This window comes from Rattus norvegicus, chromosome 12 (assembly GCF_021556685.1).
Source record: "Rattus norvegicus strain SHRSP/BbbUtx chromosome 12, alternate assembly SHRSP_T2T, whole genome shotgun sequence".
In the NCBI taxonomy this organism is placed as follows: domain Eukaryota; kingdom Metazoa; phylum Chordata; class Mammalia; order Rodentia; family Muridae; genus Rattus; species Rattus norvegicus.
The window spans coordinates 34,898,263-34,917,689 of NC_141545.1; the positions used below are offsets into that span (position 1 = coordinate 34,898,263).

Sequence of the window (19,427 nt, forward strand, 5' to 3'; positions counted from 1 at the left end):
TGCAAGTCAGACACACCCTGGGCAACTGGGTCTACTGAACGGTGTTTAGACACAAAGAATATTAAAAATCCTAGCCTTGGGCTAAAGAGATGGTTCAGTAATTAAGAGCACCGACTGCTCTTCCAGAGGTCCTGAGTTCAATTCCCAGCAACCACATGGTGGCTCACAACCATCTGTAATGGGATTAGATGCCCTCTTCTGGTGTGTCTGAGACAGCTACAGTGTATTCACATAAAATAAATAAATACATCTTAAGAAACAAAACAAAAAAACTCCCTAGCTTTAGCCACTGTTTCTAGGACAGCAAGCTTCCATTACCCTGCACCTTATACATTCGTGTAGAGAACAGTACTCAGGTGTTCGAGCCAACTCTGTGTTTAAATCCCTTCGTTAATTTATGTTCTATGGGTAGTCTGTGCGAGCACACACCATGTACCTGCAGTACCTACAGCGACCAGAAGAGGGCGCTGGACTGATTGGAACTCAAGTTACAAATAGTTGTGCTTCCGTGTGGGTCCTGGGAACTGTACCTGGGTCCTCCGGAAGAACAGCCAGTGTTCTTAACCCCTGAGCCATTTCTCCAGCCCCATATTCAAACTTTCAAACTTTCAATTTCACTAACCAATACCACCTTTATAATACATTCCTCACACTTACAAAGAAGTATGTATGGCTGTAAAGCTGGCCTACAACAGGTCCACTTGTCTCTGGGGCCTCTAGACTGGCTGCTGGCGACCTCTAGGGGCCAAACTGGGTCGTGCGTACCCATAGAACTGGAAGAGCAGGCTAGACCTTATGGTCTGAGCTGGTCATATTCTTTGGATGCAGACCCCCCAGTCAGTGCTCCCTGACTACCCCTAGCTTTGGTAAAGTGAAACACTTATTCATTCGTCTATGAGGTCGTAGCTTCTGTCGCATCTCTACAGCACCTGTATCAGCCTTTATATTCAGTAATAATTTTGGATTCCGAGCTTTAAAAAGCAGCAGGGACACTTTTACAAGCTCCACCCCTCCCAGGTACCCTAGCCGCAGCATTTTGCCTCAAGTTTAGGACCTGAGGCCGAAGCAGCGCCAATAGTAGAGCTCTATAGAGTCTGGTTACCATCAGGGTCTTTACATGGCAATAATCAGATGCCAGTCATCTTTTGCCACCGGAGGACACCTACTCATGCTGCCCCTGAATAGTGACACACACACACACACACACACACACACACACACACACCCTGACGAGACTGGCCTGTTCCTAAGTGCATAGCATTGACATTTTGTGGTATGGGTGGAGAGTCCTCCTGCCTCTCCTTCCTTAGGTCTGGTTGTGTGTGTATGATGCTTGTGAGGTGCTTTTTGAAGTGTGGGAGGGAGTCGGATGCTGTTTCCTGCTCACCCTCATACCCAGGAACCCCCACCAGCCTCTTTGGGTACTCATGGCCCAATTTGGTTACTCAGATGATCTGGTGGCTTTCCCCTCGTGGGGACATTTGATTCCATTCCCTCTGATGACCCTGCTATCATGTACGATACTCGGGTGCCTTGAGCCTGAATGGAGCTGCTAGGGCCCCAGGATCCTGATGTCGTCATCCCACACATGGATTCTGCTCTTGGAGTCACACTCGTCCTCACTCACGGATCTCCTCATGCTCTCCATGGCCCACCTGTGTGCCACAGAGCCCAGGGGCTCAGTGCCTTGCCTTCTTCTGAGGCGACTGCTATCTTAGCCAACCTCATTCAGCTTTTTAAAAAGAGGAACCCTGCCGATTTTTTTTAATGAATTGAAGAAATTAATTATAGGCTTGGGATCTGTTGCGGTTATTTTTAGAAACCCGTGATCGCAGACATAAATAGCACCCTGTTCTGGATGAAAGAACTGAGAGACTTAATGCTTATGGCATGAGGAAAGGGAGAGGAGGGAGAGGAGGGGGAAGATGAGGAGGGAGAGAAGGGAGAGGAGGAGGGAGAGAAGGGGAGGAGGTGGGAGAGAAGGGGGAAGACAAGGAGGAGGGAGAGAAGGAGAGGAGGAGGGAGAGAAGGGAAGGAGTGGAGGAGAGAAGGGAAGGGAAAGAGGAGGGGGAGGAGAAGGACATAGTGTAGGAGGAAATAGTCAAAGCAGAGGTGGAGGAGGATGGGGATGAGGTAAAGGAGGAGGAAGAAGAATGGATGTGAAGCTCTGTAAGAGGAGGGAGAGGATTTAGATTAAAAGGAAAGAAAAGAGATCAAGAAAGAGGAGGAGAGAGAAGCAGAGGAGGTAGAGGATGTGAAGGGATAAAAGGAAGAGGAGGAAGAGGAGGAGGATGGGGACTGTCTACTCTTGAGCCCTGATCAAGCCAGGCAGCAGCAGACTGACTCAGCCATTTTCCCCCTGTAGTCCCTCATGCCGGTAATAAAACAAGAATCTATTGACCAGCTAGGTCCCTATGTCACTGTCAAGTTCTTAGGAGAGCAGTGGGGAGCACACAGATTAAACCCTCTGATGGTCTAGTAGAGAACCACACAGCACTCAGGAGCGGCCTCCCACACCTGTGCCCAAGGACGGAGCTTGCTGGCTGCCCTTTTCTTCCATGTGTTTGCCTGAAGGGCTCTTGTCTTTCCCTGGGCGTCATGGTGGTGTTGGCCAATGACCGTGGCGTCTTTTCACCCAGTACCACGTAGATACTCCCTCATATTGCTGCCAGCTGTGTTCTTCAGGGGTCTTCAGGCCCATGGGATGGGCACCCATTGAGATGGCATGACAGCCTGGCTGTTCCCAAATCAGAGCTGTTTCAGCCATACGCTCCAAATATCGAACAGGCGTGCCAACCACAAAATGCCCAGGCTGCACACCGTGCCTGGAACAATCCAAGCTTGGCTGGGAGTTGAGCGATGGCAAGAATTTCTTGGCACATGTGGTTCCTCATTTGTGGCCAACAGCCAGGCTGCCTGTGAGGCTGGGCTCCCAGACACTGCTGTTCTGTGGAGGTGGGAGCAGACCCTGCCATACACAGGCACACAGCACATCTTATTGCACGCACACACTCTTAAAAGGGCACACATGCCCCGTGCACACCTGCCCCGCTGACTACCCCTCGTTGACCACTGTTCTGCCTCTGCTGTGCAGTCCAAGGTCCGAGAGCTGGAAGAGAAATGCCGTGTGCAAAGCGAGCAGTTTAACCTGTTGTCCCGGGACCTGGAGAAGTTCCGGCAACACGCTGGGAGTATTGACCTTCTGGGAAGCAACTCAGTGGCCTTGCTGGATGTCCCTCTGGCCCCTGGCAAGCCTTTCTCACAGTACATGAATGGACTAGCCACTTCCATCCACAAAGGTAAGTGATGGATGTTCCCTAAGGTTCCCTAAGGTTCCCTTAGGTTCCCTAAGGTGCCCTGTGGTTGAGAGTATGAGGACCTACCACAGCAGGACTGAGGACAGCCCAGGCTACTCATTCATAGAGTGGCTGGGATACTCCCATTCTCCCTGTGTTGGGGAGAGGGCACAGGTGCACATGCATGTGTGAGTACCTGCATGTAGAGAGCAGAGGTCAACCTCTGGTGGTGTCCCATCCACCTTGCTTTTGTAAGACAGGTCTCTCATTGGTCTGGGGTTTGCTAATTAGCCTAGATTGTTGGCAGGTAAACTCTAGAGGTCTGCTTGTCTCCATAGCCCCCAGGGTGTGCTGGGATTCCGGGGTGTGCCGCCATGTCTAGCGTCGTGCATGGGTGCTGGAGATGGAACTCAATTCCTCATTCTGGTTCGGCAAACACTATCAATTAAGCTATCCCCCAGCCCCTCCCTCCAGACCAAAGGCTCATACTTGCAATCCAGCATTTGGGAGACTGACACCAGAGAATTTCAGCTACTTCCAGAACAGCCTTGGCTATACTGCGAGACCCTGTCTTAAAAACAAAACCCCAAGTTGTTGACTTCTTTTTATTCAGAGAGCTGAATGCCAGACTTCCTTTTGTAACTGTATTAAGATAATTTCTGACCTCTTCAGGTTCTCATCAAAATGGATGTACTTCTGTTGTTGTTACTGTTATAAAACTAGGCAGTGCTCATTGTTGTGTGTCATCATCAATGGGGTTCTACCCCTCAGCCCCTCAGCTCTTGTATCTTTCCTTCTAGCTCTTGCATTGCAGAGACAACATCAGTGGCTGTTGCTATGAGAAACAAGATGGAGGGGATGGGGCTGCCCACACGCCTCTCGCTGTTTACTGAGCATAGTGCACCCACGAGGTGTCTGGGTGCCAAGGCTATGAAGTCTGTTAGATGACAGGGTCCCATGGGAAGCCCTGCTCAGATGCAAAATGTCAGATAGGCTTCAAGGTGGCCTTTGTCCTACACAGGTGTTTATAGATGGATGATGAGGCAGAAAGAGTCTGGGGCTGCTCTAGATGGATGGTTGGGCTCAGCACCCACTGGAGAACATAATCAAACTGTGAAAGGCACACCAACCAGATTCTGCCCCCTCCCCCAAAGACTTACAGCATCCTAGCTGCAAGGGAGTCAGGCAGATCATGCCCCCAGCTTGGCAAAATCCTAGGAGGCCATCTGAGGCAGAGCTGAAGGTTTCTTGTGGAGACTAATTACACGACACCTCTACCTGGCACATGTCCAGTAGACATGTGTTTGGCATCAGTCACAGGTGTGCGCTGCCCTTCTCGGGTATAACGCGCCTGGTGCCCTACTGAGCTTTCTGTAGCTACGATCATCTACAGGAGATCTGCACAAGGTTAGGACCATTAACTTCCTGTTATGACAGGGCTCATGAATCCTGTCTCTTCCTGAGACTTTATAGACAGTTCATGATTGCCGTGTGAGGGGCTTATGAAGCCCCTACCCCATACAGCTTATGTAGGTAGTTAAGTGTTGCTGGGAGAGACACCTTCTTCTGTGATGTAGCTGTTTTGTCAGCGCTCCCTGCTCTTCTGATTAGCTCTATTTAAGCTTGTTGGGTCACCTAGACATTCCCTTAAAGATATACTCATGTGGCACGGGACCTAGAGCAGAGGCTTCCTGACTGTGTTTGGGAAGAGCATAGTGTGATTAACTATCCTTGCACTAGTGCGTGCCAAGACCTAAACCTATTTCCCCAGCCCAGGACTTCCCACTAATGCTCTGACATCTTCCTACTCTCTTGCCCAGGCGGCTAGCACTTACTCCTCTCTGCTTCTAGGACTGTGACATCGTCAGAGTCCACATGTGACTGGGGCCACTTTGGTCGGCATCTTCTGGTGCCTGAATTATCTTATTTTATGTAAGACACTCTAGTCTTCTATGCTAATGGGAGCGGCAAAAATTTCCTCTTTATTTAAGGTATCGATGGCTCCCTAATTGCGTTGGCTTTAGTCACTTTTTATTTCCTGATCTGGTCTTGGGGGTCTCCTGTCCCTCAGTGAGGCAAGCGCTTGATGAGGCCGTTCAGGAAGAGGCTGGATTCCCCACAGGCAAGGGACATTCTGACCTGAAGGCAGTGGAGGGCGCCAGGGAAGGCCACTCCAATACTTGATGTTTGCATTCGGATTGAAGTGTGGCCATGCTGGGTCAGCGTGCTCCGTCTCTTCCCTGCAGCCAGGCCTGGCATCAGAAACACCCTGAGAAGAAAGGGTGCACACAACTTTCTTTGGTACTGAGAAACCTCCTATCAAATACTTTCTAGCCAGAAAGTTGGACTTCTATTTTATTATTTTATTTTATTTTTGATCAAAGTGACAACGAACTTTAACATATATCAATATGACCAGGGGAGTAATTGTCATTTAAGAGGGGGAGAGTTACGGTGTAGCCTCAGGTACAGCTTCACTCAGCTGCCCTTGATGTCACAGAAGGTCCAGACTCTGCCTCTCTGTATTATAGTACCTGGCTCTGTGGGTACACACCTCCTGGTATCAGGCTGTGGAGGTCACTAGGCCTCACAGCCCCTTGATTTCAAGTCAATGGGAGGACCCTGCTCTCAGGACACACAGGCCTTCAGTACAGCCAGCCTGTATGCTGCCCACAGTGATCCAGGCCAGGGCTGCAGTGAGACCAACCTGAGGGGATTAGTATATGAGTGGCTCACCTGCCTCCTTCCCTCATCCATTCCTGTGTTCCCGGCCAGGTCACGAGGGCCCCACCGGACACTACTCTGTGATTGGTGACTATATCCCGCTGTCTGGGGACAAGCTGGAGTCTCCGTGTGTGAAGCCCTCCTTCCTGTTGAGATCCAGCAGCCCAAGATGCAGATTTGAGTCCGAGGTGAGTCCCACCTAGCCAGCTCTAGGCTGTATCTGGGAGGACATCTATGGCTCCACCCTACTTTCCCATTCACCTGGGCCCCTCCTTTGTTCCTATCAGTTTTCTACACCCACCCTTAGTGACTCACCAGGCGCCAGAAATCACTACTGTTTATAGACAGAGGAGACCCCCAGTATCAGCACCCCGTCAGCGTGTGGTCAGCCAGCTCCCAGTGAGGGTTCTGAAGACAGCAGAACAGGGTGCGTGTGGACTTGTGATCACACAGGGAGGGGCTGTGAAACCAGGAGGGTTTCTCTCTCGTTTGTGTCACTGAATGGCTGAGACATCAGGAGCTTGGCTGGCTGAGTGGAGCTGGGAGATTGGAGAGGAGGGGATAGTAGTGGGTTTTGGTCCCTCGAGTAGCAGTAGTCTCTGTGTAAGTCACCCAGGGTGGTACTTGGAGGGCTCTCCGGAGGGAGTGGCATGGCTTGATTGGTACTGTGAAGGGGACCACTTTGGCTTCCACACAGAGAAGGGATGGCAGACAGAGGAGCTTGCCTTCCTCAGGACACTATTACTCAGTCTCCCTCTTGGCCCTCTGAGAAGAGACCACGTGCCCCTGGAATTATTGCAGTAGGGAACTCTGGGGCCAGCATCCTTAAGTCCTGCAGAGCCCGAGACAGAAAGAGGAAAGAATGAATTAAGAGCTCTCCTAGTGTCTCCTTTGCTGTGACTCTCCTTGGCTTATCGAATGCCATGTGGAGGCAGCAAATGTGTCCCTCCATAGCAGAGGACATGGTCACTTCTGCCTCCCACAAGCTACTTGGCAAGTGGCATTCAAGTGTCTTAGGCTACAGTACGGGGGGCGGGGGCACCCAGTTCTCTGCCGATGTTTACTCTGGGATTCCTAGCAGATGCCAGTGGAGGTGGGTCCCACCTCATGAGGGTTTCACAGACGGGGGGTGGATCTCGAAGTCCTTATCACTAAGTGGAAACCACAATGACTGCCTCATAGATGGACGATGACCGGAGCTCTAACAAGTCCAAGCACAGCAGCTCGGGGAAGGTGCACCTGTGTGTGGCCCGCTACAGGTAGGGATGTGATGCCCCGCCCTGACCCTGAGAGGAAGCCATCGAGAGGCACAGAGTGCACAGGCCTCCGAGCGTCTATGATTCGGGGCCTCAAACTGAGCTCCCTCGATTTCTGGATGTCAGCAGATACACTAAGGTGCCCCCATGGCCACGTCCTAGGAAGACTCTACGGAGGGGGTTAGACCCTTCTCAGGTTCTGGGGGCTCTAGTACCCTTGGCCATTGCTGTATCTCTCTAGTCTCTGTCTCTACCTTCTCATAGCCCCGTCTTCTATGTGTGTTCCTGTGTCTTATGCATTCATATCTACCCTGACTAGTGTGATATTTTCTCACCCGGTGCCATGTGCAGGGATCTCGCTGTGAAGGAGACCACATTCACAGAGACCAGGAGCTGAGACTTGTGACAGACGTTATGGGGGACACGATTCAACCCACGACAGGTGGCAAAACAGAATGTCGCAAGGGGAGACTGTGTCCAGGGCCTCCATTCCCCATCTTCTGTAATCTAGTGGAAATCTCAGGCATCATATCTTAGAAGTACTCAGTAGGGCAGACAGTTGATCAAACAAATACAGTTCTAGAATTTCTTCTTTGAGAAAGTGTGCAAAGATATCTGATGGGACACTGCACACATTAGCCAGGAATTAGAAGCAGTGTCTACATCTCACGATAGAAAACCAGTTTGATTAAGTTTGTTGATCTCAACAGCAGAATACTATGCCTAAACTACAAAGGTGTCTTCATTAGGGTTTCATTGCTGTGAAGAGACATCATGACCAAGGCAACTCTTATGAAGGCAAACATTTAGTTTAGGGCTGGCTTACGGTTTCAAAGGTTCAGTCCTTTATCATCATGGTGGGACGCATGGCAGCATCCAGATAGACGTGGTGCTGGAGCAGCCGAGAGTTCTACATCTTGATCGGAAAGCAGCCAGAAGAGGGTCTCTTTCACCCTAGGCAGAGCTTAAGCATAGGACCTCAAAGCCCACCCCCACAGTGACTCACTTCCTCCAACAAGGCCACGCCTACTCCAACAAAGCCACACCCCCTAATAGCACCACTTCCCATGGGCCAAACATATTCAAACCACCACAAAAGGCAATGGCAGACTTCATGAGGTCTTCATGCTACATTGTAAGGCAAGGAAAACAAGAGTTAAGTAGTATATATACTGTTGTCTACCTCAGTGAGTTGATAAATATTTAAAGGCAACAGGATCCATCCAGAGAGATGGCTCAGCTGTCAGGAACACACGATGTACTTCTGGAGGATCCAGGTTTGATTCCGAGCACTAACATCAGGCAGTTCACAATTGCCTGTAATTCCAGCTCATGGGGATCCAGTGTCCTCTTCCAGAGACACTGCACACACGTGTGCACATATACATACCCAGACATATTCACAGAAAGAAATTAATCATTAAAAATAAAAGCTACGGCATTCATTTTCTTTGTACTAGCTCATTATTTTAGAAATGTGTAGTTCAGGTAAAAGAGACAACTGGGAACAAGATGTCTGGACAAGATAGCAGATTCAAAGAGATCTCGATGGCTTCAGAATGACCTTTAACCTATTGGTGTGAGCTATCCAGGGGAAACTTGGGAGGAGGCATAGGATCTCGCTAGCATGAGCTGTGGAACCATTAGTGACGTAATAGGCATGAGAAACCACACGCTGGCAGACCCTATCCAGGGCTACTAACATATAAATTGCTTCTCCCTGCAGTTACAACCCCTTCGATGGGCCCAATGAGAACCCGGAAGCGGAGCTGCCTCTCACGGCGGGAAAGTATCTCTACGTCTATGGGGACATGGATGAAGATGGGTTCTACGAAGGTCTGTGGATGCGTTGCAGTTGGTGGGCACTGGCTTGGTCCATGCAGAAGACCAGCTTGCCAGGGCCCTGGGAGATGTGCCAGGCTCCCACATGTTCTGGCTGCCTGCTCTCTGTTCTGTCTCTCTCTGCCCTCAGAGGTCCCAGTCTCCCTCTGGGATAACTGCCCTGACAGCGGAGCTGGCTTTCTAAGTGTTAATGGCAGTAGATGGCTGGCACTTGGCAGTAGATGGCTGGCACTTGGGAGCCTCGGGTGTTCATATTGGCAGAGCTGCTGGGCAGCTGTGTGCTGACACTGACGGTGACTCTGCAGTCACCTCTCATTATTCATGGGGAACAGGTTGACATTCCACCTCAAGGATGCTCCAGCCCCTTTTAAAACCATGGAGTTGGGGTTGGGGATTTAGCTCAGTGGTAGAGCGCTTGCCTAGCAAGCGCAAGGCCCTGGGTTCGGTCCCCAGCTCCGGAAAGAAAAAAAAAAAAAAACCATGGAGTGTTTGCACATAGCCTGGGTGTCTCCTCCTGTGCACTGGGACTCCTTTGCAGGTAGCTTATACACACACACACACACACACACACACACACACACACACACACACCACACACACTGAAAACACCCTGCCTGCCAATGGCAATCAAGCTGTAGACTCTGTAATGTTCTATACAGACCAACATTTAAAAAAAGAGTCTTTTCTGTCTTCTGAGGACAGAGCACTGGTGGAAACTAAGGGCCACCAAACTCCCCAAAGGGCCCATCAGTGTCCTTTCTGCTGGAGCCATTGTGTGACCTGAGTGTGATTTTCCTATCCACAGGGGCCTCAAGATTCTCTTGTTATCTCAGGGGTCCAGCTTCGTATCCGACATCCCTCTCCCATTCTACTCAACTCCTAGAGAAGGAACTAGACTCTGTCCTCTCAGAAGGCCTTGGTTTTGTGGCTTTTAGCCTGACAGTGGTACTTGCGGGTGCCCTGCTTCCCACAGTCAGTTTTATGGATTTATTTTATTTTATTTATGTGCATGAGTGTTTTGCCTGCGTGTTTGTCTGTGTACATACATGCTGTGCCTGTGGAGGTCTGAAGAGGGCATCAGATTCCCTGATACCAGGATAGCAGACAGTTGTGAGTCATGGTGTGGGTGCTGGGAATTGAAGCCAGGTCCCCTGGAAGAGTAACCCATGCTGTGAAGCACTAAGTCATCTCTCCAGACCCCACCTTCTGATTCTAGATGGGAATTGGCCATCCCCTGGCCTCCTGCTCTGTGGGAAAACCTGATCTTGCCCTAGTTTCCTGAATAGGAGGGAACTTTGTTTAGTTAGCTTTCTCTTCTGTGAGCTTGGATTGTTTCTCAGAGTACCTGGGAGCTCTGCGACTTGCCTTCCAGATGCCCGCTTATGGGAGATTGCATTGCTCCTGTGATGTCATCAGCTGACACCGAGTGAGTGGGCAGCCCTCGCCCTGGGCAGCACTGTGGCTCTGCATGTGCATTCCTAGCATATACTACTCTAGGGCCAACATCTCCATTGCCACATGGCCTGGATGAAGTCCCTGAGATTTTCCCATCATGCTTTGAGGTCCCAAGGACCTCACTCAAAGGGGTCCATGACAGTGGGACTTGCTTCTGTTCTCTGAGTCTCAGTCTTTCCCATTGCCCATAGAGGGGAGACCTGCTACTCAGTGAGGGTTCATATTCTGTTCCTAACCTCTACTTAGGGTAGAGGATTGTCCAGAATGGAGATAGCAATAGCCTTCCCTATCCAATGTGTCTGGAAGGTGGGATTGCATGCTAGGAAGTGCTTGGAAAAGAGCCCAATACATTGCTCAGTAAACATTGGATACTGTCATTGCCAACCCCATCCCAACCACCATCCCCATCGCCACCATCATAATTACCTCATCGCCTGCATCTCCAAGGCCACCGCCATCCCAATTTCATCACCATCACCATAACCACTGTCATAATTATCGTCAATGCCATCACCATTATCAGTCGCCATCATCACCAGTACCACCATCATCGTCTTTATTACATCATCACCATTTTTATCACCACTACCATAGTATCATTATTACCACCGTCACCCTCATCCTTACTGTTGTCAACATCAGCACCACCATCACTTCCATGGGCCAGACTTCTTTAGTACAAACGATTGACTGCCTCAAGAGCCATACCCTAAGTAGAGGTTAGGAACAGGATATGAATCCTCACTGAGTGGCAGGCTTGCCCTCTATGGGCCATGTCACAGATCTCCCAAGGGATGGGGGTCTGGCAGGGAACAGACCAAAGGGCATGGTACCCTGGCCTCCTAAGATCACCTGGCCTCTCTTGGGATATTCTGTGAAGAGTGGGGAGGATAGTATTTTGGTTTTGTGCTGGAGCACAAAGCACTTCTGCATGGTTACTTTTGGCAATTTCTGTTGTGGGCACACCCAAAGGCATGTGCATGCATACTCACATAGGAACACACACATAGGCACACACATATACATACAATATAATATCTGTGTGCATGCATAGACATACACAGAGGCAGGTTCATGCACAGACACACATACATACACACACATGCACACATGCATGCATAGACACAGGTATGTGCATACATAAACATACATGCACACATGTGCACACATCTACACATGCACACATACATGTGCATATATGTACACATGCACAGACACATACAGGCATGTGCATGCATATATGTACACACACAGAGGCATATGTATGTATACATACACATACATACATACATACATGCACACTCATGCACACACACAAAGAATTGAGCTTCTCTATGGAAGCCACCTGTATAGTATTTGCTTAGGCCACACAACTTAGAAGTTGACTCTGAAGCCCAGTCCGGCCTGTTCATTTCCTGTCAGGAGGATGCTAAAAGCACAGGTGCTCCAGAGCACTTTACTTAGTAAGAGCCACCTTTACACCCCTGATCACGTGACTTAAAAATGATAGGCATTTATTAATCTCCCAAAGCCATGGATTTGACATGTTTGTTTGTCCTAGCATTTATTGAGCACCAACTGTGTGCCAAGGTTCTCCCAGTGCTGGGCACTCAGTCAACGTGAGTTTCTAATCCTTACTGAAGAGTTTCCTGGTTCCTGGCGTGCACTTGGTGTGTACAGCCAGATTCTCATAGGGCTGAACCAGGAAACCACACTTGGTGATGGGTTGGGTTATTGCTGGCAGAGGGCATGAAGGGGACAGGCGTGTGGACTTCTGTGATGCCTTGCTATGTGCCAGCGCTGTGCAGCCCAGGATCCTGGAGGATGGTGAGTGATATCTATCCTTGTATCCAACAGGAGAACTTTTGGATGGGCAGAGGGGCTTGGTGCCGTCCAACTTTGTGGATTTTATCCAGGACAACGAGTCACGGTTCGCTGGCACTCTGGGGAGTGAGCAGGACCAGAACTTTCTCAACCACTCTGGCATCAGTCTGGAACGCGACAGCATCCTTCACCTTCACTCTCCAACTCAAGTGGACTCGGGGATCACTGACAATGGTGGGGGAACCCTGGACGTGAACATCGATGACATCGGAGAAGACATTGTGCCTTACCCTAGGAAAATCACCCTCATCAAACAGCTTGCCAAAAGTGTCATTGTGGGCTGGGAGCCCCCTGCCGTGCCTCCCGGCTGGGGCACCGTGAGCAGTTATAATGTGCTGGTGGACAAAGAGACACGAATGAGCCTTGCCCTGGGTAGGAGAACTAAGGCGCTAATCGAGAAACTTAACACAGCCGCCTGCACCTACCGCATCTCCGTGCAGTGCGTCACGAGCCGGGGTAACTCGGACGAGCTGCAGTGCACACTGCTGGTGGGCAAGGATGTGGTGGTGGCACCATCCCAGCTGCGTGTGGACAACATCACACAGATCTCTGCCCAGCTCTCGTGGCTGCCGACCAACAGTAACTACAGCCATATCATCTTCCTCAATGAAGAGGAATTGGACATCGTGAAGGCAGCCAGGTACAAGTATCAATTCTTCAACCTCAGGCCTAATATGGCCTACAAGGTGAAGGTCTTGGCCCAGCCACACCAGATGCCCTGGCAGCTGCCGCTGGAGCAGAGAGAAAAGAAGGAGGCCTGTGTGGAGTTCTCCACGCTGCCTGCAGGTGAGCCATATCCTTATGGGGGTCCACGAGGGAAGGATGCCAGGGCAAATGCCGGATAGATGTGTGTGTGTGTGTGTGTGTGTGTGTGTGTGTGTGTGTGTGTGTGTTGCTGGCATCTAGGTCTGATGAATAACTATGTGTTCTAGTTAGCCTGAGCTCTCAACTTGACACAGATATATAGTCATGTTAGAGGAGAACCTTGAGGAATTGCTTAGATCCAACTGACCTATGGGCGTGTCAGTGAGGAGGTTGTCTTGGTTGTTAATTGGTTCAAGAGTGTCCAGCCCACTGTAGGAGGCACCATTCCCTATGCAGGAAGCCCTCAGCTGTATATGAAAGCTAGCTAAGCATGAACCAAAGAGCCAGCCATTAATTAGAGTTCCTCTATGGCTTCTGCCTGCCACGAGTCCCCTCCAGTGATGGGATGTGACCTAGAAGTATAAGTCAAATAAACCCTTTCCTCGCTCAAATTGTTCTTTGTCAGTGTTTTATCGCAACCACAGAAAGGAAACTAGAACACCGCTCTTTATCAAGATCTGACACTTCCTTTCTATCCCCAGCGTGCCCAGAGTTTTATCAAGATTGAATTAAATTTTCATTAAGTGCCATCTCTCCATCTATCAAGTCATGACAATTCTTTATTCAGTTAAAATGGTGACTATGCCACTTTGAATATTAAATAACTTCACACTTCTAGGGTGGAACTGTACCTAGTGTTTATGGCTAGATGGGACTTGTTTTAAATGGTTTATTTTCGTGTGTGTGTGTGTGTGTGTGTGTGTGTGTGTGTGTGTGTGTGTATTTGCAAGGGTATGTGAGCCTGTGTATGCAGTTACCCAAAGAAGCCAGAAGAGGGCATCAGATCCCTAGAGCTGGTGTTACAGGGGGTTGAGAGTCATGGATGCTGGGAACTGGACTCCTATCTTCTGGAAGAGCAGCAGGTACTCCTAACCACTGAACCATCTCTCCAGTCTCACTAGGGATGTTTGCATCTATGTTAACGAAGGGTATTTGTTTACAGTTGTCTTGAAATGTCCTTTGGTTTGGGTGCTAGGCCTCAGGCAGTGACTGGGCAATCCTGTCATCTGCTAGCGTATCGGCATTATCTCTAACACTGGATGGATGCAGTGGAAGGCGTGCAGACCAACTGTTTTCTTTGAAGAAGTGTTGGAAGTTTCCGCGTTAAGGGAGCTAGCTTTTTGTCTTTTTGGATTAAGTGCATTTCTTTCTTTAACTTTATAATATTATATCATCCCTCTTCCCTTTCCTCTTTCCAAACCATCCCATATTCCCCTCCCTGCTCCTTACAAGTTCATGACCTCTATTTTCTATTAACTGCTATTACATGTTACATGTTATACATACACACACATGCATGCATATCTGTATATATGCATACACACATGTGTGCAGACACACTAAATACAGCCTGCTCAGTCTGTGCAATGTTACTTGTGTGTGTTTTCAGGGCTGACCATTCGGTGTTCGATAGCCAATTGGTGTACCCGTCTCTGGGGAAAAGCTGTTTCTCCTGCTGTCACCATTCCTTAGTCCCCTGTAGTTCTTTGTGTGGAGTTGAAGCCTTTCGGGCCAACTGTGGTATTTCAAGGAATTTCCCCACAGGGTCTCACTAAATAGCCCTACTCAGCCCAGAACTCACAGAGCTCCTCCTGCCTCTGCTCCCCTAATGCTGGGAATAAAGATATGTGTGTCCCCATGGCCAGCTATATTTTCCTTTAAGAGTCTTTAGATCCATAACCACATCTCCCCTTGAATTCCTGTTGGAAATTTACATTCGTCTCTTGCGAAGAGAATTGTCACGTGTTTGTTGAAACTTTTGGCTTGGCGGAGTTACGCTTTTTATGATTTTTTAGATCGGATTGTCCTTTTTCTGTTGGTTTGGGGTTTTTCCTGGCTCCTCTGTCTCTTAGCTCATGTTTTCTAGGTGGAACACAGAACTAACTGAAAGCTGTTGTCTACTAAATATAAATATTTAGACACGCAAGCATCTTCATTATTCATCCCCATGTTCTCTATGTTATTGTTAAGTATATTCCAATTATTCAGGCAGACTGTTCATAACTCTAGTTATGAGCAGACTGGTTAGTTTCCAATATTTGATACTCAAAAGAGAAAACCAGCTACTATCATCGGTTTCCAATTTAATTGTTTCAGGGTTGGATACAGTTTCTTGTGTGAGTGCAAGGGCACTGAAACCTGCTGTATGGATATTGTCTGCCCTGGTGAATATTCCTGGTATATTTTTTAAGCAGTGTTCGCCCTGTGGTTCCGGGGAATGACAGGAACACAGTCAAATTACACAGAAGGGCTTTCCCAGTGCTACACGTTCTCCCTGGGCTCTGCTTGTTTGACCTGTGAGTTAGAGACAGTAATTGTTTTCCTTCGGTTTTTGCTTTATGGAGTTTGGAGTTTATCTATTAGTTGTGTAGGCGTTTGAAAGCTCAGACTCTCCTTGCTGACATTTTCTCATAAGCAACAATCAACTCTGTCTCTGATGGCCTTTAAGTCTATTTTGTTTGATGTCTGTGCGTTTATAGCTTTTGAGAGCTAGAATGTACATGTATTATTTTTTTCCAGCGCTTACTTTCAAATTCCCCGAGTCCTTATACATTGAGCCTGCCTCTTTTAAGTAGCAGGCGGTGGGATCTTTGAGTTGCCCTCGCCTGATAATCTCTGACTTTTAACTAGATTGTCTCTGTCTTTTACCTTTCGTTACCGGTAAGACTTGATTTAAGTCTAGATATCTGCTCCTCTGCACCCATCTAATCTGTCTGTTGCATTGTCGTTAACCTCTTCCCGCTTTCTCTCAGGTTAACTATTTTTTAAAGCCCATCTTATATTTTATGTCTTCAAACATGCGTACTATGTGTTCTGATCAAATACACCCCCAGCTCTCACCCACCCCCACCACAGTGCTTTCCAGACACAGGCTGACTACTTTTTTTTTTCTTTTTGGAGCTGGGGACCGAACCCAGGGCCTTGCGCTTGCTAGGCAAGCGCTCTACCACTGAGCTAAATCCCCAGCCCTACTTTTTTATTCTTTATTTTTCACAGTTTGGGGAGGGGGTGTGAATAACACGGTATATTACTTTTTAGAGACTATTTGCTATACTTCTACCTGTAACCTACTACGAATCGCTTTACATTACATCACAACCCCTTTAGTTCTCTTGCGATCTGGCTTTCACGCATGCCGAAAGCACCTGTTCTAGGTGTATGTCTGTAGAAGAGTGAGCGTTAGCTGAACTTCCTGTTGTGAATGAGTTGGTTAAGTGCATAGTTAGCAGATACTGAAAATCACAGACAGGTAGAGACCCACCAAGCCTAGATGGCTGGAATGGCCAGACTGTGGGAGGAACCAAGGAGAAGATCATCAAACCAGGGGCGGCAAACACCCAACAGAAACCCGCTGGAGAGACTGAGGCAGCTTCGCTGAGGTTCCAGGTTGAGTTTTCTCTTTGTGTCTGAGGCCCCAATTTTTCTCTCTCTCTCTCCCTCAGACACTTTTTTAATACTGCGGGATAAACAGTAAACTTTGCTGGGAATGGTTTCTCCTCTACCTGTTCACAAGGCATGGCGCCTTTAAATCTCTTAGCTGTTTGCAGTTTTTCTCTCCGTGTTACAGAGGCAGGCCAGGCTCATCCGCAGGAGGATTTTTGAGCTAAACATGTATGGGTCTGAGATAGTGGTGGTGGAGCAACTCCATTTCCAGAGGCAATTTCCTAGCTCAAACAACTCAAGACACTTCCCAGCTCCCTAATGCGTTGCCTTTCTCTTTATTCAAATAATGCGTTCTTTAAAGAATGTGAGAAAACGGCCTTTCATATTTCCTAATGCGTCTGCCATTTACACTGTACTTTTGTATTCCTCTCCGAAGCCCTGTTCTCACCTGCTGTCGTCTCCTTTTAACCCAGACGGGTTCTCTTTAGAATGCGTATGCTTCTGTTTAAGTAACTTACTGTTTAACCTTCATTTTTCAAACATATTTCCTCATGGAATTGGGCTCTGGATGCTCTGTGTCTCTGAGAATGTCATCTCGCCTTTGGCCTGTCACTGTCTCTGTGAAGAGTAGTCACCTGTCATCCCTACTGTCGTTCCGAATATTTCTCTCTCAAGGAAGGGCTTTGGCTTTTGAAGCTCCCTCTGGACACACGTTCCTTAGGCAAAGGTCACACACAAGCTGCCAGGGGAAAAATGGACTCTGATCCAGGCTGAGTTTCTGACACCTTGGTTATGGTAGAGTCACGTGGATCCGGGCCAGTCGGCTCCAGGTACACGCTGGGGAGAAGGATCTAGCTTCCATCACCAGGCAGCATAGTGGCTTTTCTGAGGCTGTTTCCTCGTTTACAAAATGATGTGTGGAGACTTCCTAGTGAGGACCAAGTAACACAGCACATTCAAAGTTCATAGGACAGCTGGCATGCCGAGGGTCCTGGGTCCCTAAAGAGTGGTTTTCTCTTTTGGGATGCCTTGGACACGTCTGTGACATGTATGGCCTTCCTCTTGCGCTCATGAACACATTCCTTCCAAAATGAAGATACCTGGACTCTCAGTTAGAGGTGGGAAATTCCACCCCCAGTCTGGAGTTAAAAAACAAAAACAAAACAAAAAGCAGGGTCTCTGTCCTTAGTACCTTACAGCCACTGGAATGACTTCCAGACCTGTCCAGTCCAGTGCTTACCCATTACCTGACTTAGTGGCTCTGGACAACACTTTTTTCTTTTTTCTTTTTTTCTTTTCTTTTTTTTTGCAAGGCCCAGTGAGCATGGTTCACATAGGTCAGGCTGGGTGCACTTTGATTAGCATTTTCCCAGTTGCATAGAATGGTTTGGTGGGTGTTGTGAGGTTAAAGTTTGCCATTTCTAGAGTTTGATGATGAAGAGAGAGAGAGAGAGAGAGAGAGAGAGAGAGAGAGAGAGAGAGAGAGAAACAGAGACAAAGACACAGAGACAGAGATACAGAGACAGAGACACAGAGACAGAGACAGAGACAGTCAGGAGGAGAAGGATTAAGAGAGGTAGGAAGAGATCTGTGTCAGGGGTATCTTCCCTCTGGAACCATCCCAAACTGCTTGGCTTCCAAGTCCCCTGCAGAAGGAGTTCCCATTCAATTGGAGTGTAAGAGCAGGCTTCCCAGAGGCAACATGGGGTCTTTCCAATTGACATCCCCTTCTGGTACTGCCCTCCCTCTCTTCCCTGTCAATCACTTGGGGAGCTCCACTTCCAGGTGTGACAGACCAAGGGAAGAAAGACCCAAGGACCGTGCCCTGACAGCATCTGTCCCGTCTCTCCTTCCAGGCCCTCCGGCCCCGCCACAAGACGTCACCGTCCAAGCTGGGGCCACCGCTGCCTCCGTTCAGGTCTCCTGGAAGCCCCCTGCACTGACTCCCACTGGGTTGTCCAATGGAGCAAATGTCACAGGATATGGCGTGTACGCCAAAGGGCAGAGGGTGAGCAAAGGCTAAGAAGCGCTACTTTGCAGGGGCGGGCTTAGGGGAGGGAGGGGACAAATTCTTAGGGGCAGAATTTGAAGAGCTTCTAGCTCCCAAGCCTCCACCAGGCTTCACTCCGGGGACTGTCTGCCACAGGTCTGAGAGTGAGGAGATCCCATCATATATTGGTTCCTATCTGGGTCCTTGTCTTAGTTAGGGTTTTATTGCTGTGAATAGACACCATGGCCAAGGCAAGTCTTAGAAAGGACAACATTTGATTGGGGCTGGCTTCCAGGTCCAGAGGTTCAGTCCATTATCATCAGGGCAGCATCCCCGCAGGCATGGTGCTAGAGGAGCCGAGAGTTCTACATCATGTTTGGAAGGCAAATTGCAGAGAATACTCTGTCTCCCCAGGCAGCTAGGATGAGGGACTCAAAGCCTGCCCATAGTAGCATACTCCCTCCAACAGGGACACACGTCCTACTAGTGCCACTCCCTGATGACCAAACATTCAAATCTGTGAGCCTGAGGCGTCAGTGCTATTCAGACCACCACAAGTGTCACTACCCCATTCTTCCCTCCAGGGACAGATTGGGCTGCTTGACCGGGAGTGAGAGCCCCAGGTGGTTCTCCCATGATTCACTGCTTGCTACGGGGTCTCCTAGTGCAGGTTCCGTGCATATCCAGGAAGCCCACTTACTCGACCGTGTTCTTCCCTTCCTCAAGCTGTGG

General features: G+C 48.9%; 1 protein-coding gene across 16 annotated transcripts in view; it reads left to right on the forward strand.

Moving 5' to 3' along the window:
- Window positions 1-19,427, forward strand: part of Rimbp2 (RIMS binding protein 2) — a 198,722-nt gene that overhangs the window by 147,294 nt on the left and 32,001 nt on the right. For all 16 annotated transcript variants that reach the window (NM_001100488.4, XM_087577809.1, XM_087577811.1 and 13 more), the window contains 6 exon segments: window positions 3,095-3,299; window positions 6,072-6,208; window positions 7,203-7,279; window positions 9,003-9,112; window positions 12,431-13,243; window positions 18,562-18,713. In NM_001100488.4, coding sequence (NP_001093958.1) covers window positions 3,095-3,299; window positions 6,072-6,208; window positions 7,203-7,279; window positions 9,003-9,112; window positions 12,431-13,243; window positions 18,562-18,713 — 1,494 coding nt within the window.